This window comes from Labrus mixtus, chromosome 4, assembly GCF_963584025.1.
Source record: "Labrus mixtus chromosome 4, fLabMix1.1, whole genome shotgun sequence".
In the NCBI taxonomy this organism is placed as follows: Eukaryota; Metazoa; Chordata; class Actinopteri; order Labriformes; family Labridae; genus Labrus; species Labrus mixtus.
This window is the reverse complement of record NC_083615.1, coordinates 27,701,712-27,725,877: the sequence shown is the minus strand read 5'-3', so window position 1 is coordinate 27,725,877 and position 24,166 is coordinate 27,701,712. Positions and strand designations below refer to the sequence as shown.

Sequence of the window (24,166 nt, the reverse complement as noted above, 5' to 3'; positions counted from 1 at the left end):
AAAAACATTTCACTTAGCGTAGTGGTTAGGGAGGCACGGGTTCGGACCCGACCTTTGTCCCTGGTGTCTGTCTCTATCCACTGTCCAATGTATCACAAAGTGCTTTTACATCAAAATAAGTCAAACAGCAACAACACGACCCCCCAATCCAAAAACTATAATGTAAAACAACTAGATAAAAACAGGTACTGAGGGACTGAGGAAACGCTATCATTAATTCTTCATGAGGAAACACAGGAGGTTAAACATGTAATAAAACTAGATAAAATGAGAAGAAGTCCTCTCTGATGTGTTTTTCATTGTTATGTCTCTTTTATAATCTGAATAAATCCGACCTATATGGGGCAGTTGTAAAGTTGTTTTCTTCCTTTCGTTCAGTGAAAAGTGTTTGCAGTTGACCTTCAGGGCCACCGTATAAAAGCTTCCATAAAGTAATCACATCAGGTACCAGGAAGTGTAATCAGTGTTTTTATTAAAACATAAAATGTAAACATGTACAGAAATAAATAAACAGAAGACACTGGAACATCTGGCTCGATTAGTCGACACATTTAACAAATGTTTGAATTACATTTCAGATACAAGAACATTGAGGCTGAACTTTTCACAACACCTTCCCCTTACTCATGATCAGTGTGGAGGTTATTTAAATATTTATATATTTAGTCAAACTCATTGATGCAGGCAGTGAACTGTATCTCTTCTGATAAGAGGAGTGTGTGTGTGTGTGTGTGGTCCTTCTTTTCACATCTTTGTCTCTAAAAACAGTGCCATCTGCTGTTACAGAGGTAGAGGGGAGGGACCACACACACACGTGCGCACACACACACACACACACACACACACACACACACACACATAAAGAGTGGTCCTCACTACAACTCACTGCAATGCAGCATGAACACACGGGCACATCGCTCATCCCGGCAGTAACACCCCCAGGCTTCAGGTGTAAAAGAGTCGACTCTTTAAAGGACGCATCAGTTCCTCAAATAAGACGCCATGTCCTTAAAGTTCACACAGCTTCATGTTCTACTATGGCTGAAGTGTGATATCTGACTCATAATTCATTAATAGATGAAGTGTTTGATTGACAGGGACCCCACACTGGACACTGAAACACAAAAACATGACTTCAAAGCTGAGACGAGATGTCTTCTGAAATCCATGTGCGGATAAAATGATTTGTGCGTTTCTGTGTGGTGAAAACACACACACAGAAAAGTCACAATCAGCGCGGTTGCTAACTCTGCTATTGAATAATGTCGCTGAGGTTTGTTAGGTCACATCTGTTCGCTTGGTTCCAACCAGCTCCGTCACATCAGTAAACAAAAACTGTGTTTTTCCATAAACTTCATCTGCTCGGTTGATTACATTTATAGCAGGGGCGTGTCCAGAGGGGTGCCACCCCAGAATCCAAATCTATGATTGGATATTTTCCTAATCAGAGGCTAACCCTAACCCTTAAGTAAAAATCAACAATTCTGGTTGCTTTAACACATTAACAGTAGTACTTTCAGTTGGAAATAAATACTTGGCTCTTCCAATAAAATATCCAAGGAAAGACTCATGCACACGGTCTAAAGGCCCCGACACACAAAGCAGAGGCCTGTGGCGCCTCACATCTTGGCCAAAAAGTTGCACTTGAACACACCGCAAAGACTACAGCCGACGGCCAACCACCACGTACGTTCTGCTCATGTGTGAAAGGAAACACCTCTCCATGCCAGCAGGGGGCGGTAGCATTGTTATGATACGAGAAGTCAGTCACCACTCGTATTATAGGTAGCCTACTAATGGAGAATGTCTGATAAAAAGTTGAAAATGGTGCTGGCGTTGTCAGCCCTTGGTCTTTTAGTGGAAAAAGAAAAGAAGAGGCTGAGGAGACAAATAAGGAGAAACCGCACTAATGGGTGAAAGCATGAATACTACAGCGGCATGCTCAAGGGGCTTTCCTGAACCTGTGAGGAGAGCTGGAGACAAATAAAACCTCCAAACAGCCAATCAGAGAGATTCCTCTCACTGACAGCCGACGCCGATTCAACATGCTGAATCTGCATAAAAAAGGCAGACAGGGGCCGACGGGAAGCCACGGAGACGGACAAAAAAAATAGGGCGAAGACAGCTCACCGAGGGTCCAAGTAGGACCGACGGCCGATGATCTCCTTGGTGTGTCAGGGTCTTTAGACATTGTACAAGTGTGTTCATGTAAATTTCCAAGTACTTTAAATGCTGACTTTGCACATACATCTTTGTTTTTGACTCACTTATCTGTTGCCAAATTGCGTTACTTACAAGTACAAATCATTTGTGGGGATAGAAAGAGTTAAAAAATGAAATTCATTTGCGTGAGTGTGCCCACAAATGTCATGCCACCCCGGCATAAGTCAGGGCCCCAGGTGGGCCCCCCCCCCCAGTTTTAAAAAGTCTGGACACGCCCCTGAACACTTGAATACTTGCTGCACTGCTGGATGAAGCCGTGATGTCATAAAACTCTGTCACCATAACGGCACCCTGGAGGCTTCAAATGATAATTGCAGCAGCTGCTTTGGTGAACCACTGAATGCACTCTGCCTCCAGGAAGAGACATTTACAGACTGTTCAACTTGTGTAGCTGCAAAAAGAAAAGCTAAGCTCAACCATGTCCCTTCTATTGTAAGTGTTTAATGCCACAATACTTTGTTCACATGAATGGAGCTTGTGTGCTGCTTCAGCAAATCTGTTCATTCAGAGATCCCAAATTACAAAAAAACAAGAATCACAACTTCTTACTGCTTTGTAAATAAGCGTGATTGAACGTGGAGCATCGTCTTTCATCAGTTCTTGGAGGTGAGAGTCAGGGTGGAGGAGACGCGGAAGATCTGAGGCAGCATGTTGCTCAGCTGGTAAAACATCTCCTCTGAGATACTCTGTCAGTAAAAAGAGAGAGAGAGCCTTTATTAGTGAGAGACATGGTGGGTGTACCACAAAGGGAGAAGAGAGGGAGAGAGCCTGTTGAGAGCCAAAGGTCAAAGATTTTCTCTAAAAACTAATTTCTTGTATAAGTCTATTTTTTCTTGTATTAGTCATCTAGGGGGATTCTTTAAATCTTTTTTTCAGGTTAATATATATGTATGGGAGGCGGGCGTCGGTTTTGTGGTTTAATTTGTAACAAATGTTTCATGTCATGTACGTCTTTGTAACCTGCTACTGGATGCTTTGAATTTCCCTCGGGATCAATAAAGTATCTATCTATCTATCTATCTATCTATCTAACCTCCTGGTCGGTACAAGGTTTTGTTCAGAGTGACGGCAGTGTACATCCTCAGCTTACGCTTCTGAATTGTAATTAATGAAGAAATGCCAAAGAACGGAGCCAGGAACTTTCACATGTCAAATACACGCAAATCATTCAAAGAGTAAAAGAAAGGGAAAAGCATTTTAAGAATCATTCATTTTTATGTACGGTCCTAATAGCCTGTTAAATCTGTTTTACACATCTGGCTTTACAACAAAAATCAGATATTAAAATTGATTAAAGGCCGACGCATCATCCTGTATTAAATCAATACATTAATTTGACTTCAATTGTTCAAGTTTAAAGGAGATCTATTAATCTCACTTTCACCTTTAATGATTTCGGTCTGAGACACCTATCGAGGAGCGTTGCAGGCTGTGTAGCTCAAAAAAACCTCCTTATTTATCTGATACTGGTGTCAGTAAAATCCCTCATTTCAGCCTCAGCCTGAAATGGTTAATTTCAGCTGCTGTCTCTTTAAGTGATATCGTCATCTTTAACCGGAGCTTCAGGCTGTTACTCAGAAGCCATTTTCAGGACTGCTTTTTCGCTGAAGTGCCGTAACTAAGCTCAGCCGTCATGACGTCTTTGTACATTCATATTGATTCTGCGCTGGTGTAATATCGGTGTCCCCATCTGTGAATTCACATTGACTTTCAGCGTTGTGGAAACACGGCACAGCGGGAGCTCCACATACACACACAGCAGTCAGACATGCACACACACACAGAGCGCTGTGCTCCCCCCATGGCACCGCTGAAACTGTAACGCCTCTCTTACTACCTCCAAAGATACAGAGGAGGGGGTCACTTCGTCTCCACAACATTCAGATTTTTTTTTTTTGAAGATTTTTTTTAAAGATTTTTTGTGCCTTTAAAGGAGAGACAGGACAGTGGATAGAGCTGGAAATTAGGGCGAGAGAGAGTAGGGAATGACATGTGGGAAAGGAGCAACAGACCGGACTCGAACCCGGGCCGCCCCCGCAAGGACCACAGCCTCCACACACGGGGCGAGTGCACTAACCACAGCGCCACCAGTGCCCCACATCATTCAGATTGAAGATTACACCTCACAACGGTGTAAATATGGCGGCTTGAAACAGCAGTATGAATAGGCTCATGAAAGCCTGAGTATGTTAAACACACTTTGTAGGAGACCTCTATGGAGTGAGATGTGTGCAGCACCGATGTAAATCAGTGTGAGTACACACTCTCTGACAATGGTAAAAAGACAAGTTAAACATTTTTATAAATCCAGCTGAATGTGTGCTCATGAAAACACAAATACTCATGGAGTGTTTGTGTACAGTGGAAGTGTGAACAGCTCCTGTTGTGCCCTTCAGTTCAACATCACAGGGTGTTTTTTCTTTTACCCCCCCTCGAGGGAACAGCAGTCGAGATGCTGAAAGGATGTGAACCCCGGCAGCTGTGACTTAAACAGGAGAGCATAGCGTGTCACTCCGAGCATCGCCACCCGTCAAATAAGAATGTTAAGTGTTAATGTTTAAGCTGAAACACAGGCACACAAACACAGTGAGTATATTTAGCCACCGTGTCTCTTTGACAAGTAGACTACAATGTTGTTTCAGAAGTGCTATTTTAAATGGTGTCTGAGCATGTAGCTGACAGGAAGCCGATGCAGCCGGGAGTCCTTTGAAGCGGCTCGTTTTATCATCTTAACCTGTCAACACGACATCGTTCATTGGGCTCTGCTGCCATCCTGACAAACCACAAACGTCACAGGCACACAACATGCAGCTAAACCCCAAATCAAATAAGTGATATTACATCCTGCACTCAGCTCACAGTCCTCTGAAAACCATTTCCTTAAAGCTGAACCTGAATGTTTCCCGACTCGCTAAGCACATCTGGAGTTTGACAAATGTACAATATTTATAAAGACATAAAATAAAAACCTAAATTAAGATTTAATGTTGAAGGATTTCAAGTTAATCCTGCTGCTTAACACATAATAACATGGAGCTCTCTTTCTTTATCACAGCAGTGTAAACATTGGTCAAGAGAACAGAAAGCTCTTATGATTTATGGTCGGCTTTTCTCCCCTCTGCCTGCTCTCAAAGGTGTGTACTGCACGGCCAGGTGTTTCTTTGTGAGCTTATGTACAAGGGAAGCCTTAAGCATACTTTTTTTTTTAGTTAGCATAGAGCTTTGCTGGCGAGCAATTACTCAAAGAAACAGTGTGTGTCGCCTTCACTGAATGTTGTGAAACCAAAAGTATGTGGAGGAGTACACTCTGTTCTCACCTTTGGCACTAGAAACTGGACTGTGCGTGAAATACCTCCGTCCCATGAGGCCATCTCCATCATGAAGCCTGAAAAAAACACAAAATGAAAACGTCATACACGTTTGAAACATTTTTTTTTAAATGATCAATATCGATATATATCTTGAATAGAATAAGGCTAGTGCTGCACAGGGTCAAAAAATGAGGCCCAGTTCTACAAGCGCTTTGAGAAGTCAGAAGACTAAAAAAGCGCTAAAAAAGCGCTAAACAAGCTCAAGTCCATTTACCATGTGTCCTGATACTTCACATTTAAAACAGATCTAAACTTTGATATGACTCCCCTGGACTTACTGCAAACCTCATCTTAAAAATGTATTTTCATTGCACGATCAAAATTTTCAATGCTTGGAGAACAGAGAGTTCACGAAAGATGGTAGGGGATGTCAGAGGAAGCAGCAAGAACATTATTTTTTAAATAAATAATCCAGTAGAAAAATAACAGTGTGAGCATGTGCTGTAGTGGAATAATGGCTAAAACAGTACAACGGTCGAGAAAACACGCACATCCAAACCAAATAGGGCAGCTGCAGAGTCGAGCAAATAAATCACTTAAAACAAAGAAGAAGACGGCTCGCACAATGCAGGGCTCACCAGGGTGACGCTTCAAGCACACCTGCCCTTCGTTTCATAATGGCCAAAACAGAAAATGTCTAAAGATTAAAAAAAAAAAAAGTTAACATTAATCTCACCTTTGACACATTTGAAAACCAGCTCGGCTCTCTTAAGACACCACGGTATGGTCATCTCCTGCAAAGAGAAGACGAGAAAGATAAGGACACTGCAGCAAATCCATCCTGACACATGATCAGATTGGACATTTATCAGCACAAAGTGGATTCTGCTGAACTGGACATTCAAGAACAAGGTCATGATATTTGGGTGATAGTCTGCTTTGACTTATAGAAAATAAATTTAAAGGTCACATATTATGCTAAATAAACTTCACCATGTTTCTCTAACTCTAATATGTGTCTTTAGTCTGTCTACAAACCCCCCAATGATGAGAAATCCTTTCCTTCTTCTGCCTGCTCCACTTTTCAGAAAATGTGTGCTCAAACAGGCCATTTGGAGATTTTCCCTTCATGACATCACTAAGGGCAGTAACCCCTCCCCCAGGTGGGTGACACTCCCACAGCTAGGTGTTTGTTCTGCCCTCTGAGTCTGCCTTCTCACCTTAAACAATAGGACATGGCGCAACCCAAGCCCTTCCAGAGTGGGGGCGTGGTCAGACACAGCTCATTTACATTTAAAGGTACAGACACAGAACAATAATAATAATAGTAATAATAAATGTTATTTGTAATGCACTTTAATTTTTTGGAAAAAATCTCAAAGTGCTGAAAATAAAGTGAAGCAAAGCAAAGTGCTGTCTCCTGAAAATATCTAGATAATTTCAGGAGGACTGCTACGGATATTCTTTTGACCTGGTTGTTCACACATGCACCTCACAGCTGGAGACTATCCCTGCCAGACAGGAGGGGGGGGCGGGGGATTTCCTGAGGTAAGACGTGATGTAAAAAAACAACGAGGAAGAAGCGGACGAAGCAACAGAGTCCACTATATATATGATGCTATAACGAGAATATTTGCCACACATATAAATGCTATGTGTAGTCCAGCGGAATTACAACATCCACAAAAGAGCGGAGAACAACATACTGGAGAACAGAAACAGTAACACAGCCGGTTAATTACGTGCACGGAGATCGTAGTGGTCGCATGCATACACCCTAGAAATGATCTAGATATTTTGAGGAGTGTATATGTGAAATCGTCTGGCAGGAGAAACTCTGGGTGAAGTCTGTACGAAAAATTCAGCTGTTTGCGTTCAGCTCCTCCGACAAATATCAGGAGTTTTCTGCAAGTGTGAAAGCCCTATTATTGTCATACCCCCTCTATATAAACACTTAGTCAATCTATCCTGTTGACATTGCCGCTCTGTGAAGTAGTCCGAGGACTGATGGGGGACAAAGTCTTGGAGTATGACCTTTATTTCATACCCTTTTTCGGTGCAAAGGACTAATGTTTCCATGCACTGTGAGTTCCCCAAAGTCAAAAGCAGTGCGCTGAAACGTTAGTCCTTTGCACCAAAATACATTTATCTTAAGTCATTTCTGTGCTCCTGTACTTTCTTTGGATTCTGCCTGAGAGAAGGAGTCCATTGAATTCTAATTTAAACATCTGAAGTCCCTCTCTAAGAGCAAAGACTTCCTTTTGCTGAGCGGCTGAAGCGTGAGCGTTTCTTTCTACTTTGCTATATCAATACCTCTTTGGATACCACAGCCACAAAAATAGAAGTCCTCTGCACCCAATATTGGGTCATTTATTGTTTTTAGGAAACTAAAATCGGAGGCCCAATTTTCCTAAAAGCAATGGGTAGCCAGTGTAAGGTCATTAAAACAGGAATAATATACTCTCTCTCTCTACACACACAGAAACACACACGCAACCTTTCACCCACAAGTCAACAAACCCGATCCATGAAGTCAAGGGGTGTCATCGAGGCCCATTTTAACCTCGGCCCGAGATAACCTGCACAGGCTTTAGCAACTGCTCTGTGATGCATCAACAAAAGCACAGCACACCCGAGAGTTGTTTCTGTACGACTGAAGCTGGTACCAGTGTGGAGCTGAGCTGAAGCTGGTACCAGTGTGGAGCTGAGCTGAGGCTGGTACCAGTGTGGAGCTGAGCTGAGGCTGGTACCAGTGTGGAGCTGGAGCTGAGGCTGGTACCAGTGTGGAGCTGAGCTGAGGCTGGTACCAGTGTGGAGCTGGAGCTGGAGCTGAAGCTGGTACCAGTGTGGAGCTGAGCTGAAGCCGGTACCAGTGTGGAGTTGGAGCTGAGGCTGGTACCAGTGTGGAGTTGGAGCTGAGGCTGGTACCAGTGTGGAGCTGAGCTGAGGCTGGTACCAGTGTGGAGTTGGAGCTGAGGCTGGTACCAGTGTGGAGCTGAGCTGAGGCTGGTACCAGTGTGGAGCTGAGGCTGGTACCAGTGTGGAGCTGGTGCTGAGGCTGGTACCAGTGTGGAGCTGAGCTGAGGCTGGTACCAGTGTGGAGCTGAGCTGAGGCTGGTACCAGTGTGGTGCTGAGGCTGGTACCAGTGTGGAGCTGGTGCTGAGGCTGGTACCAGTGTGGAGCTGAGCTGAGGCTGGTACCAGTGTGGAGCTGAGCTGAGGCTGGTACCAGTGTGGTGCTGAGGCTGGTACCAGTGTGGAGCTGGTGCTGAGGCTGGTACCAGTGTGGAGCTGAGCTGAGGCTGGTACCAGTGTGGAGCTGGAGCTGAGGCTTGTACCAGTGTGGAGCTGGAGCTGAGGCTGGTACCAGTGTGGAGCTGGAGCTGAGACTGGTACTATAATAGGACACCAAAGTTGTGCTATTATGTCATTCTTGTGTTTTGGTAATCGTCTCTCTAAAAAGGTTCACAGAGGTTTTAATTTTCTAGCCCTCAAACCTAATAACATGTTTTTTTGGCGTTTTTGAGCACAAAGTCATGCTATGTCCGGGATCCGTTTTTCCTCAAACTCTTAAAGTTAACAAGAAAAAAGAAAACAAGAATAAAAGCCACAGCCCTGTTTTATTTATATTGCAGTCTGCACTTCATGTAGACAAACTATGTCTGTGTCTCTCCGAGCCAAAACACAAGAAGAGGCTTATACAAACATGGCGGACATGGCCTCTGAATGGCAAACAAGTCGGAGAAGAAAAAAAGAAGATGACAGATGAAGAGTTTGGATGTGAAACCAGAAGCTATCAATTAAATTCCCTCTGGTTCGCAAGCCTTCAGAAGTCTTTGGTTGTATAAACAAAGAGTCTTGATTAGACAGGAGGAGAATAAATAGCAGCGGGCATGTTGTGGCACGAGTGAACCCCTGGCTGAGGCCTGTGGAGACTTGACTTTCCATCTTAATGGGTTTTTAATTTCTACTCAGTCAGAAAATCCAAATCCCATTATTTATTTCATCCAACCAAATTAAATTTAAAATCTAATTTAAAGAATAATAAATCCACCTTATTGTGATCAGGGATTTGGCCTCTCTGTGTGATTCACTTCATGGGTCACTCAAAGCCATCTCTGTTGCTCTCGCCCTGCTGTGTGAGCACAGGAGAGCCGCTGTACACACACACTCGGAGGTATTAAGTCAACAGAAAAGTTCACGACTCCCTACTTTGGCCTGTCGGTTTTTAAAAACCTGGGACATGTTCAGTTGTAGCCGGGGGGCCTCACAAGCCGGACCACATCTGAGTATGCCGAGCGTTCAGACGGGGAGCTGAATGAAAGGGAAGAAATGGTCACGGAAACTTGTGACGTCAGCAGAGTTTCATCACCTTCCACACACACACAAACAAGAACAAACTCTGAGGCTTAACACAAATGTCAAAGTCAAAAACACAGAAAAGATTACGCTAAGAGGATTCCTGGATTGAATGTAGAGCTCAGTCCGTCCAGTTGAGGTTGTCATTGAGCAACATTGAATCCTATCCAGATATTGAGGGGGACATTTTTCACATTTTCCATTGGTGTGGTTAAGTTTGCATTAGTATGATATCACCTGGGAGGTCAGATTCTCTGCCCGAGCCCGAGACTAACCCGCAGCCCAGAGCCGGGTCCGGCCAGGATCACACTTTTTATGTCTACCTGCTGTTCTTCATGTTTTACACGATACCTGTGATTGCAACACATCCCTCCTGAATCCTGAAGCTTTTTTTTCCACCACTAATTTCAAACTAATTAATCTGATGTTAGTTAGCTGTGATGGCCATTATACTCAGCCCTCCCTCTAATAAGTAAGATGTACACATGCTGAGTAGAAAATAACTATTTTTATTGCGTTATTGTTTTTTCTGTTTGTTGCGATTAATTCAGACTTATACAATATGTTTCATGATGACATTGGGATGAACTGCTCTGCACTAATTTCTCCTCTCAGGTGCTCTTACCTCCGACATGTCGTGGACCAGCAGCAGAGGCACGGTGACGGTGGTGATGTCGTGCGTGCAGCACACCTTCAGGATGTTTCTCAGACCCATGATGGCCGGGTCCCGAGCCGTGATGTTCCCTGAGCGCACATTATCGTCCACACACAGGTGGAAGACAACGTGGCACTCTGACAGGTTGGAGTGCCGTGAGATGTAAAACTCACCTTTAAGAAGAGACACAGCAGGTAGAAGACGATTAGTTAGAGTTTGATATTGGAAGAAAAAATGCAGCTTATGTACTTTCTGGTCAGTTTGAGTTAATGTGAGGAGCTCCACGACAGCACTATTATCTCATGTAGGCTTATATATATATCAATTTAATAGTTTAATTTTTATTTTTTGTATTCTTTTTATTTAACCTTTATTTAACCAGGTTGGTCCCATTGAGATTAAAAACCTCTTTTTCAAGGGAGACCTGGCCAAGACAGGCAGCAGCAAAAACACAAAGTTACAGACGGAAATACAAAGATTAAAAAATTAGGGCTGTCAAACATTGAAAAGTGTAATCGTGATTAGTCGCTTAATTTTCAATAGTTCATCGTGATTAACAACATTTGAAATTCCATTATTTTGCATTTAAAAATAAAAGTTGTTAGGCTTTTATTTTGAAATGTTGGTACTGTCTTAAGCTGAGAGTACTTTACTTGCTATTTGAATTCAACCGTGCTTTTATTTTGAAATATAGAAAGGAGCTTCTGGTAGATGGGAGGTTAGGACATGAAGTTAAGCACAGAAACAGGAAGTGGTTAGGGATCCCAAACTGAGGTCAAACAGCTCAAAGGAACGGTAACAAAGGTCAATGTGTGATGTCATCAGGTCAATGTGTGATGTCATAAGGTCAATGTGTTAACTTATTGTTTGTAAACTGTCTCTTTATCATGTAATGCTTTTTTATGACGTGTGCTGCTGCCCTCTTGGCCAGGTCACCCTTGTGCAAGAGATCCTGATCTCAATGGGTTATTTACCTGGTTAAATAAAGGTTAAAAAGTCCTCACAGAGCAGGAGGAGGAGGAGGAGGAGTCAGTGTGAAAGTACATGTTGATAATCATTACCTGGTAAGATGTTGGACGGATTTCTTTCAACATTTTTGCTCTTGTCATCACCTCCATTCCTTGGCACCTCTGCAAAGTACAGAATTGAACAACACAATCAGTGAGTGTTTTCAGTGTTCAGAAGTTTGATCAAAAGCTAGAAAAGAGCAGCACTACTCGAATGACAGGTCACGTTTATTTCTGCTTAGTCTTGTCATTGTTTAGTGTGAGAGTAAGAACCATGTTCATCTTTCTGGTCCTGCAAATCAAAGTAAGAGATATAAAGAACATCAAAGTGAAAATGTTCTGTATGTCGAGCACAAGAGCTTGTATGACCCAACGCTTTGTTTCACCGTGACACTGCTGAACATGCCATGTATGAAAATGTTAGTTAAGCATTTTTTTATGGCATAGCTGGTTAAAAATAGCAAGCCTGGATGTCTAGAAATATTCTTTCCAGTGGCATGTACATAAAGCTCATTAGCGATACCTCTGGAAGAGATTCAAGGCAGCCTTAGTGGCACCTGTCTTCCTTTTGTCTTTCTTATTCTGTGGCCGCAGCCAATGAGAAGCCAGAAGACTTACCGGGTTGCTCCTTCTGTTTGTGGCTCCGCTGGGCTCGTGCATACAGCACCACCTGCTGCACCTCCTCCAGCTGCTCCTCCAGACAGTGAAAGTGGAAGTCTGTGCACTCCTTTGCTACAGTTGCAAAGTCTGGTGGTTAACACACACAAAGAAAGGCCAATTATGACACGATGCAGGAAAAGTTTGATTGAATATCCAGCCTGTCCTTACAAAATAAAATTAAACTGGAAATGGTTGTTCAACTTTAGGTAACTGGGAAACCAATGTGCAGTATTCCTCACCTGACAGACCAGTACACACTGGATTTAGTCAACAATATGACAGCTGACCCTCTGTACCATCTTTGGTCTGAGTGTGTTTAAATGTCTTATTTCCTTAATATTTCCCTCAAGGATTAATAAAGGATATAAAAAAATCAAAAATCTAAAAAATCTAAAACCAAAAAAATATATAATGTTCTAAAAGTTTTTTGTTTTTTTTTACCGTGTAAGCACTTTGAGTCGCATGATGTATGAACGGCGCCCTAACTTAGTTGCTTATCAGTTACAGATGTTAAAAAAGTGTTACTCTCACAGTAAAGGTGCGAGATAATGAGACTGAGTCATGACTAGGCAAAAACTAAAGGCGGTTTAAGAGGAATGTAAATATGTTGACCATCCAGAAGGGGGCCTCGCAAACAAAACTCCCTTTCTCACAAAGCGCTACCACCACAGGTTTTCCTAATCGTGACCCCTGACCTCTCTTGATGCCACTGTAGGAGTTTACTCTGTTGTCGACCAACAACACCTGACCACAGAGCGAGGACGAGTAGAGAGAGAGGGCCGTCTGCAGCCGCCTCAGCTTCACTCCACCGCTGCCGTGCCACCGGTGCTTACAGAAGTCCAGCACGTCTGCCCGCACCAGACGGAGGTTGTGCATCGTCTTCAGCTGTGCTCCTGAGCAAGAAATACGCACACACATTATATTTATGATGAGAATCAAATGATGCATGCATAAATCAGAAGTATATATTATTCTGTACTTAGATTCCTGCACAATAAATCTGCTTTTTTCGATCATGGTACCTGACATGTCAGCTGGAACACAGCTCTGTAGACAAACTAAGAAAGCAGGTTAAACTTCAAGCACCTAAGTGAATGGTGAAACTCTCCTCCAGCTGAGGCTGCTCCTCAAACATCCTCGCCCCCGGGTCAGCCACCTCCGACAGCTGACTGGGCTGCACCTTGATCTCCTCACTGTAACACAACCATGCAAACAAAAGTTGATATTTTGATGTCGCTTTAAAAAGTTTAAGAGAAGACCTGAGAGAACCTGAAGAGATGCACAGCCCAGAATATGAAACATGTTCACTACCTGTGAAACATAACTGAACATAAACAATGTAAAAAAGAGGAATTTCTTGTCCCATCAGCGCACCGCCATCCTATCTCGTCCTCTAAAATCATGGCGGACAAAAGTTTCTGAGTCAGTGTGCAAACATGATTGACACAACACAAGATCATATTTCTTATTAAATCTGCGGCAATTTCGGACTAAAAAACAGACTCAGTGTGCAAAGGCCTTAAGGCCATTCAGACATTTAAAGAAACAATCATTCAGACATTCTGTTGCTTCTTCTTGAAAAAAATGAGAAGAAGGGGGATAGAGAATTAGGCAATTTACAAGTGGATAATACAATCCTCAGCTCTAAGGATTTTATTATTATTATTTAAAGGAATCACAAAGTTAACCTGGATCGTGTGTTCACTGCAGCTTTACAAAGTGCACAAAGTGCTGATGAAGATCCTCCCACACATGGAGAGATAATGATATTCATCATTAAGACAAACTCATACAGAGTCAGCACACTTTCTGAGAAGCTCTCCCCACACACGCTCAGGCTGGTCTCTGCGTGTTGATGGGATATCCAATCTACGCAGCAGAGTGGAGTAAAAATCGAATTTAAACCACGACTCTGTGAGACCTCATTACTGTAAACCCCTACTAGATTTTACCCCTACTCATTATCCCAGAGTGCCCGTCATAACTGATGCTGCAAAGCCAGACATCAGTCAAACTGAGATGAGTTTTTGACCTCATGTAATCCCTCTAGTTTTCATGTAAATGGAGCCTGAAGTTCAAAGAACGAGCAGCATGCATATCGTGTTTTGGGATGAGATCTTCTGCAGGAGTGCAAATGTTGACATCCTATTAACGGTTCCGCTTGTCCTCAAGCGGGATTTCTCCTAATATGACATTTAAAGGAGTGTTTAAAATGGGTACTGCAGTCTAAATTCTAAACATTGTAGAGCGCTGTCTTCCCCCCCCCTCCTCTCTAGAGTCCATACTCACTCAGGTCACCATGTGGTGGACACTGAAGCTTCAGTGTTTATCCAGCTCTGCATCGGTCTGTAAATCTTTCTGTGTTCTAACCTCTCTCCATTTTTCAAAAGCATCTCCAATATTGATCCTAGTTTGAGCACGTTTCTGCTCGTGGAGCTTATTAGAAACATGCAGAGGCTTTTTAGGTCGGGTACAATCACTTCTATCTGAACCACTTCTCTTGCCCGCTTCCATCGCTGCAACACCTGTTGGTTTGACCTGATAACTGCTCTCTTATCTGGCAAACCGAGGGGCGTCCAAAACAGCCTTGTGGAGGTGCCTTAAAACCACTGCAGCGATGAAACCCAAGGCCCACTTATTTGATACCCTTATGTAACAAGTGAAGTGTTTTGTTAGTTCCCAAACTCACTTCAAATATTTATTTCTGGGGGGAACGCAAGAGCTTGCATTAACTGAGCCTGGGTCTGTGTCTGAACTGTGAATACTGTTGTTTTCTTCTTACTCTGTTACTTACCTTTTCACTCTTCCACTTCATACTTTATAATAAATTGTGTTTTTTGTTTTTCTCTTTTGATGCTCTTTAGTTTTACTTTCTTTTGTGCTGTAATGTGGAGCAACCAAACACAAGAATTGTGAATTGTGTTGGATCAACTGTTTTGGCTTTACCGTGCCATAAAAAAAAAAGTTAAGCAAGTACACAACGTACACTTCAGTATACATGTTTACAGACCGTTAGAGTGTGCACACAAGCACATGCTGTACTGTCAAACTCACTTGATTTTGCTGCTGTTGTTGGACTTCTGCAGGTCCTGGTGCAGTTTGATGACCCACTCCTGATACTCCTGCTTCTGAATGCCGGTTACTTGCTTCAGCTCGCTCGCCCATTTGTTCTCCAACACCTGTTTGACGACAAAAACAGAGAGAAAAACAATATTTTGTCAACGACTGGCTGGAGTAATCTGATGATATCTGTACTGTGATAAAGGTACACCTGACTCCAACATCAATACACAGAGAGAGAGAGAACCCCAGCCTCGTCTTTACCTGCTGTGCATCAAAGTGTTGAGAGGCAACAGTGTTGACGTCATGGTCACTCAAAGTGTTCCCCAGCTCGTGCATCACTTTGTCCATTTCTGAGGCTTGCCTGCAAGACAAAAACATTCAGTATTTATGGATTTAACAGAATGGAGGAACTACAGCATCACAAGGAGACATGATCGAATACAGGATCAGAGTGGATTTAAAACAAGAAACACACACGTTTTGAGGAGCTCTGAGACTTATTTAAACTGGTTGAAGGGGAAGTGAATTGGAGAACAATTTTGCACAGACTGATATTGTCTCTAAAAGTGTCAGCCACTTTGAGGAAGAATTTAGTTTGATGCATTTATAGTCTGAAACAAAACCCACACAGCGTTATATCTTTATCTTTATGGGGGGGGGGGGTTTGGGGTATCTAGGGATTTGGTCATGCCGCATTTACGAGGCTATAGTCCGCCAAGCAACCCGGCCCAGGTTTGAATCCCACATGCAGCTCCTTTCCTCCATGTCAGTTCCCACTCTCTCTCCCTGATTTACTACCTTATCCACTGTCTGATCTAATGAGGGCAAAACAGCCCAAAAATAAATCTTAACATAAATAAATTAAGATGGGATAGGTGTATTGTATCCATATGAAACTTGTTCTGCAAAAAGCAGCTGTGAGTATAAGCAGAGCAGAGGTTCAATGTTTCAATGTTTCAACAGAGGTTCAATGGTTCAATATTGACTTTATGTTGCCAAAGAACTCTGATACAGTACGAGCTGGAAGTTCAAAGATCCCGGTTCGACACCAACCTCTCCTGCAGCTTCTTAATCTCCATGTCTCTCTCACTGATGAGCTCAGAGATGCTAACAAAGTAGTTGTGCTCCAGGTTTAGAAGTGTGTCCGAGGCAGGAGAGTGGATCAGCTCGTGGTAAACGTCTGCAAAGTCCTCATCCCAGCTCGGCTCCTCGGGTCGAGCGTGCTCCAGTGTAGTCTGTGATGGAACGGGGTGGTGGGGAGGGGGGACAAACAAGAGAGAGACGGATATTAACTTCAACGTAATAAAACATGTCGCCAGGCAGAGAAGATGGACGTCATTTATTTAAACATTCATTAGATATGTGGGGGGAAAAACTAATAGCAATAAGAGTAAACTTTCTGTAAAGAACCCATTAAAGTCTTTGTTTGAGAAGGGTTAAGATGAAGAAAAAGTATCTAGTTTTCTCTCATTTGTCTCTTTGAGGCTTCATTAATTGAGCCCAAAATAACACCAACGAATACAGATAACTAGCAAAGCAATAGAATGAAAAAAACACATTAAATAAATAACTCATATGATAAATGGACTTAAGCTTGTAAAGTTCTTTTCTAGTCTTCTGACGACTCAAAGTGCTTTAATACTGCAGGTCACACCTACACATTCACACACTGATGGTAGAGGCTGCTGTGTAAAGACACCATCAGAAGTAACTAATCCATTCATACACATTCACACGCAGCTGAGGCAGCAGCAGGAGCAACTTCGGAAAAAGGGCGCAATCACACTCTGCAATCCGTTGCGTGCCCAAGCACAGTTCACCCCTAAAGTCCAGTTCGTTTGACGAGTGTGAGTGTTCAGATCTGTGCTCAAGCACGCTACACTTCCTTGGCCCTTAAGCAAGCTTGGAAGAGGTACTGTATGCTTAGGCACGGTGCAGTTCATGCACGAACACAGGCACGGCTACACAAAGTGGACCGCCTTAATTATGGAGAAATCTCGGAGTGTTCTGTCTGTATCTGACTAACATGTCTCAGAATAAGACACAAAGTCAGTAAAGTAGCTGTCGTGTTCTCTGTGTTGTTATCTGATTCATGATCACGTAAAGTCATGCATGTGTTTTATTGAGATGTAATGTACTCTTTTTGGGTAACTGTTGATGTTTCACTCTGAACATGATTCGACTGGTTTTGAAGTCGACCAGATCTCTGGATTTCAGTGAATTCAATCTGATCAAAAGATGTTTGTTGTGTCTTAATAAGTGGTTTTTATTAATGTTCGGTTTGTACAGCTGTTTTCTCTTCATACTGCAGCGTTCGTCAAAGCGTGCAGGATCGCTGAACTGTTCACAACTTATCACATGTGGGTGATAAACGGAGTGACCACAAGATGCTGACTTCAGTAAAAAACTGTGGAAACTACATTTTCTGTTTTTCAGACAAAATGTAACATCAGCACAGTTTGGGGTGCTCAATTAACCGCTGTGGTCAATGTCCCATTTCCATAATTAGAAAAGCAACAGAACAGTGTTGAGAATGTGAACCCCCCTATTTATACGGGCGCAGGAATCTTTAGACCACAAACACGATGGACACTGGAAGGCATCCATGTGTATTTCTGTGTGACTGCAGTAAATAGTTAACAAGCAGCCGCTCCTACGTGTCTGAGCGCAGCCGGCTTCACAACAAGGGCAGAATCAGGCCTCGTCTTTTTATAAATGCCGCCCGCACTGGTGGCAGCGGAGATTAAAGCCATGAACATTAAAGTGTAAAACCAAATGATCGTGTTGCCCTTCTTTAAGCATGAATAAGTAACACTTAGATGTGTCGGTTTTGAAGACTACGCTTCATTTCATTCGTTTGTTTTTATTGACCCATGATCTCAAAACTGATGACTCTATTCTCAAATTTATGCACCCGCCGCCAAATATTGGACCTCTGGGAGAAAACGCATCAAAGTGTAACCGAGTGCAATGAGAAGACATTAAGCACAGCATGCGGCCTCGTGTAATGGGATCCTTTTTTTCTCTCAAGAAGTCATGAATAATCAATCTGCAGATGCACTGCGCCACTTCTGTTTAAGTTACTTAAATGATCCATGACTGCACCAAAGTAGGCGGGTGCATTCAAGGACAGTTCAGAAACCCTGTAGCCCTGTATGGAGGGGTAGATAAACAATCAGGTTGAGCACCAAAAGTCTTAAAAAAAACATCGAGACACCTGGCAAGAAAGAAATCTGACATAGCAACTGCTGGATTCAATAAAATTGAATCGTGATGATGGTCCGGTTCTATGAGAGTGCAAAAGGATGGATTGCGCCCTCATTCCAAATGTCTGAACCCTCAATTAAATGGAGTAAACAAAGGTTCAAATTGGCAACAGTGGGTCAGATCCCGTTGATAAAGGGTCTGATAGTCATGACAGGTGCATGTGACCTGTCCTGCACGTCATTTGCAACATGCGTGCAGCAGCAGGGTTAACTTAAGTAATTCTCTGCCGACTACGTTTGCATAGAGTTGTCATAATTGATGAAATGGATCATAGATATCCACAAATGGACAGAGCAGCCGTCGAAGCCGAACACTGACAACACTGCCTCCACCGCTGCTGACACTACAGCAGATCATGGTGAGATTAGTATAATTCAATAAAACCCCCAAAAATATGTACTCTATGTTCTCACCTCCACATAAGACCTGGTCCATGCATTGGTGAGCTGGTTCACATCTACTTCTCCCGTTGAGAGTCTCTGCAGGGCCAGCTCTGCCTCTCTGTCGTAATCCAGGATGGTCTCCTTCTCGATGAAGATAGAAAGCGAGTGTTTCAGCTCTGCATGAAGAGATGCAAACAAGAGAGAGAAAAAAATTGTAATTTCAAGTATGTTTCGATTCTGCACGAGCTAAACAAGACACTACAAAAACCACTCCGCTGGATCCTTTCCATCTGTTGAGGTTTCAAACTAACAGCATGCATGCTGACATCCTCTCCTCTTTGTCATGAAGACGTGGAAAGTTACTTTTTTCTTTACTTTATTGATCCCTGCAAGGAAAATTTCTGTTTTTACACTCTGTAAGTCATGAACACACACATAGGCTGAAGTATATATACACATGCAGAAACAGGATCCTGTGGACATGCACTAATGGAGAGATGTCAGAGTGAGGGAGCTGCCCACAGCGGGCACTCCTGAGCTGGTGGCGGGGAGGGGGTTTGGTGCCTTGCTAATGGGCACCTCGGCAGTGCTCAGGAGGTGATCTGGCACCTCTCCAGCTACCAGACCAACTTCCATATTTGGTCCCCATCGGGACTTGAATCTGCGACCCTACGGTTCCCAACCCAAGTCCCTACAGACTGAGCTACTGCCGCCCATATAAAGTCATTGTAAATAAGCAGAGTCTTGTGTTTCTTGTCCAGCTGTGCAAATTTGGTTTTCACACTTTAGAGGGATTGTTTCAGAGAAGTGAGTACAAAAATAACAACAATACTTTAATAATAATAAACATAACGCTATGACTGCTTTTGGTGGCTTCAGGAGTTTATATCAAAACTATTAGATGGAGGATATTGCAGACATGTCTTTGAGAAATTCTACTTTACAAATATTATCAGAAAACACCCACGACTTCTGACACTTAAATTAGTAAATGATTTAATTTTAAAGACAAGTAGGGGCTGAATACAGGCTGAATCCAAAGCTCCACACTCACAGACTTTGAGTTCAAGATAAGTGTGTGAGTGTTTAGTGCTGTCCCACTGTCAAATCATCAAGTGCAGGATGCCGGTGACCTAGTGGTTAGTTTGCACGCCCAAGGTACAGAGGCTGCTTTGCTGCATGTCACTCCCCACTCTCTCTGTCTCTCTGATTTCTGACTCTATCCACTGCCCTGTCTCTGTAATAAAGGCATAAAAAGTCCCCAAAGAAATAAAAAATCCTCAAGTACGTGAGGGCTCTGACGTGGACTTCTAATAGCAGTTTCCTGGAATCAGCCCTCTCTCCTGAAGGACTTACCCAGAGTTCATTGCAAACTAGGTGAAGTGAAGGACGTGACGGTCCAGCCCCTCACCGAGTGTAAACAGATATTTGTACATTGAAGCAGTATTCAATAAAGTTTGAAAACAAATCACTACATTTAATCAAAGCAAGCATGGACGTGGTGGAAAACCAGAAAATAAGTTAAAGTGACAGTAACCCAGTTTTATTCCCTTTGTGGTTATTTATAGCACGTTTAAATAGTTGTTTGTGTTCTCAGTCTACAAGAACAAAGTATGAATATTTATGGTTTTTCTGACTTTTGATGATATTCTGAAATGTAGAAACACTTTTATTTAATTTTTTTTATTTAACCTTTATTTAACCAGGTAATTAACCACTCGTATTATAGGTAGTCTACCAATGTAGAATAATGTCTGATAAAAAGTTGAAAATGGCGCTGGCGTTGTCAGTTCTTGGTCTTTTAGTGGAAAAAGAAAAGAAGAGGCGGAGGAGACAAATAAGGAGAAACCGCACTAATGGGTGAAAGCATGGATACTACAGCGGCATGCTCAAGGGGCTTTACTGAACCTGTGTGGAGCGCTGACGGTCCAACTAGGACCGACAGCCGACGATCTCCTCTGTGTGTCAAAGCCTTAAAGGTGCATCTTGTTTCTAGGCAACGTGTGATGTCATGATGGTGTGTCCCATTACTTATTTTTTTATACCTGACTAACATGCATTCACACACCGCAGACCTGACGACCTTTAAGTCTGTGAGGGTTCAGAGGGTGATGATTGGGATCAGGCTGCTACAAATCAGATCAATACGTTTCACTATCATGCACTTTAATTTAGGCGATGCAGTAAATCAGTTTTTAATAAAGTTTGGTTTATGGTTGCAGTTAAGGTCTGTAGATCTCAGCTACAAAAGCTGAGAAGGGGATACAAAGGAAATGCAGAAAGGAAAGGAACATAGTCCAAATCGCCTGCCAGCTGTTCAACAAAACAAATACAACAGTCCTGTTATTTGGCTTTGAAAAGATTTTCTTTCACCAAGAGCAGTAACCTCACCGTTTTCTATGTAGCAGGGGATTTTATGCAACAGCATCAGACGTCCGTGAAGGTCACTGACGTTCTCTTGAACAGGAAACTGCAGAGGCACTTTGAGGACACAGTTGTGTTTCCCTGCCTTGAAGTCAAACACAAACTCCTTCCCGGTCGTAGGGTTGGCTTTGCCTTTATTCTTCTTCATTGCTGCAGCTGGAAAACAGGTGAAACAGTAAATTGACAAACATTAATCATGAAGTCTTTAAAATAATCAAATATCTTGGTCATTTTTACAGAAGTACAGAAAAAAAATACCAATGATGACGACGATATTTACAAGTGAAGCTGCAAGATGTATGCAAAAGCAAACAGCTTTGCAGCCAGGTTTAATTTGTGAGATGCAGTGAAGACATTTTTGTTTAGAGCTTTAACTGTATCTGCGGACAAACATTTAGAAAGCAAGCATGAAGAGACTACAAGTAGTGTGTAACAATGCATTGAGAGAAATGGTGCGGTGCAAGCGATAATATAACACTTTATTATCGCCTTCGGGAAAATTGTCTTGGACTCAAAGCACTGCAAACACTCAGCTGCCTCCTTAGTATAATCAATAAATAAAAACAATAGAAACAAACACAATCAACATGTAAACAGAAAAGCACATGCACATTAACCACATTGTCACAATATCTGCATATATAACACAACATAAGTAAGAGAAAACATATATAAGAACACCATGACGATATTGCACAAACCATGCAGCAAGAAACATTATCCAGAATGTTGATACAAGTGGGAACACATAAGTTTTTAAAACACTTGAGTGAGATGTTTGTGGCTGCAAACTTAATATCCTTGAAGCTGTATTAAGAAAATGTTTTAAAATGATTTGCTGACTGGGATTGAAATCCTTTTTTGGGTTTGGTTTCCAGCCTCAGTTAGTTTGTATTGAACTGAATTGAAAGTTCATCTCTTTGCCTGTAGACCACCATCACCCCATAATATAGTTTCTGCTGATAACATGTCTACACTCATGCACTTTAACTTATGTCAATACTGTCCATTTACAACTCTGTTTTAGCACATTTACATTTAATCTTTCATATTTTAGACTAGTAATGCTAAGTTAAATCCTGGTTATATATATCTTCTCATTCTTAGATTTGATATTTTTAGTGATAAATAAAATGTGTAATCTAAGTTTACTTCCTGCTCCTTTAACATGTAGAGCTGTAGCTCCACGTTAGCCAGCTAGCAGCAGAGCTAACATTTGTGAGCTGAGATAAAAACATTAACAGATAATCCCTCTGCTGTGGACCCACAGAGTCATCGCTATTTTCTGCAGATGATGAACATATTCAATCTTTTAAAGGTACATATTTACCTGTGTGAATGGTGTTTCCTGATGCAGCAGACTGTTTGGGTCAGTCAGCTGACTCTTCTTCAGAGTTTAAGCATCGAGACAGTAAAACCACTTTCGCCACACTGAGGCTCAGATGTGTGTGGCCAAGTTGTCAATTGAGATTATATATAATGTCTCTGAAAGCTTTATACATATGGAATAAAACATTGTATATACATTTTTTTAATTGACTTAACGCATTAAGCAGATACACTGAGTGACGAATCTGCAAATCATGAAGCTTAATTTACCTTACAGTTTGAACGTCGTGGTTTTGTCTTATGTAGTAGCTCCCCCTGCTGGTCAAAGATGGTAGGTTTATGGTGATGTTGACTTTTGAGTGAAATTCATCTTTCCAGCTTGTTTGCAACAAATTATACGGAGCCCCTGAAGTCCCAAAAAGTTAGATGATAACTTGTGCGAACAAGATAATTATCTTGTGTGCTTAAGATAAATGAGATTAATGTATCACTATGCAATGATTTAGGATAGGATAGGATAGGATAATACTTTATTGATCCCCAGAGGGGAAATTCGGGCGTTGCAGCAGCACGGACAAGTAAGCTCAAAATACACATTAAACAAAAAATAAAAACAGGGGGTATATACAGTACAAAATGAATGATGAAGTTAACTGGGGGAATTGAGAATTGAAACAGTATTTGCAGAGAATGACAAGATAAAGTGACAAGTGATGATTAAAGTGATGATGGTGTGATAAATAGCAGCAAGTCATGTAAACAGCAGAGAAGAGAGGCAGTGTTGTACCACAGTAATGCAGAGTACAGTTATATAATGTAGTATAATATAATATAATATAGTGCAATATGAACAATATAGTGTAATATAATGAAATGTTATATAATATAGACTAATATAATAATATAATAAAATATATAGAATGTACAGTATATATGTATATATATATTGATGCTAAATAATAATAATAATAATAATAATAATAATAATAATACAATGTTAGTAATGATAATAATGAAGCATTACAATTTACTGAAACTTACTGAAACTTAGAGCTTTTAAATTGGCTTTTATTTGCATATTTCTACAGCATATTCCTCACAGTGCGTTCTTTTAATTTATTTATACTTTATTATGTCAGTTAATATGGTTGGTGCATAGGCTAAATATATGTCCTGTTTTTTTTCTAACTGTCCTAATACATTTGTTTTTACTTTTAATCCTTCACTCGTACAAAATAAACAAGTAAAGAAATAAATAAGTAGCCTAAATAAATGGCACATGCATACTGTAAACAAGTAATTACCCATAGAAATACTGATCATTGTACTTAGGCTATATTCATATGTACAGATGTATCCATGCATTCATGTACCATTGAAAAATAATAATTATAATAACTATAAAGCTCAAGCTTAGGCTGATATTTAAGGTAGGTCTTCTATTGCAATTACGCTTACAATTTTACAATCTTAATTAGGCTAAGG

The 24,166-nt window shown here is 41.7% G+C and overlaps 2 protein-coding genes across 2 annotated transcripts in view; one reads left to right on the top strand and one right to left on the bottom strand.

Moving 5' to 3' along the window:
- Nucleotides 1-455: 455 nt before the first annotated feature.
- c4h12orf4 (chromosome 4 C12orf4 homolog) lies at nucleotides 456-22,838 on the bottom strand. Its single transcript, XM_061036749.1, has 14 exons — nucleotides 22,683-22,838; nucleotides 21,320-21,508; nucleotides 18,959-19,104; nucleotides 16,332-16,513; nucleotides 15,540-15,639; nucleotides 15,270-15,394; nucleotides 13,302-13,408; nucleotides 12,911-13,108; nucleotides 12,174-12,302; nucleotides 11,610-11,678; nucleotides 10,519-10,721; nucleotides 6,271-6,328; nucleotides 5,541-5,608; nucleotides 456-2,909 (listed from the first exon to the last, which is right to left on the bottom strand). The coding sequence occupies exons 2-14, from the start codon at nucleotides 21,498-21,500 to the stop codon at nucleotides 2,817-2,819; spliced, it is 1,659 nt and encodes a 552-aa protein (XP_060892732.1). The 5' UTR covers nucleotides 21,501-21,508; nucleotides 22,683-22,838; the 3' UTR covers nucleotides 456-2,816.
- Nucleotides 11,770-24,166, top strand: part of elmo3 (engulfment and cell motility 3) — a 54,220-nt gene continuing 41,823 nt past the window's right edge. Inside the window, exon 1 of the mRNA XM_061036738.1 lies at nucleotides 11,770-11,776. The gene's annotated coding sequence lies outside the window, so the exon portion shown is untranslated. The remainder of the gene's footprint in view (nucleotides 11,777-24,166) is intronic.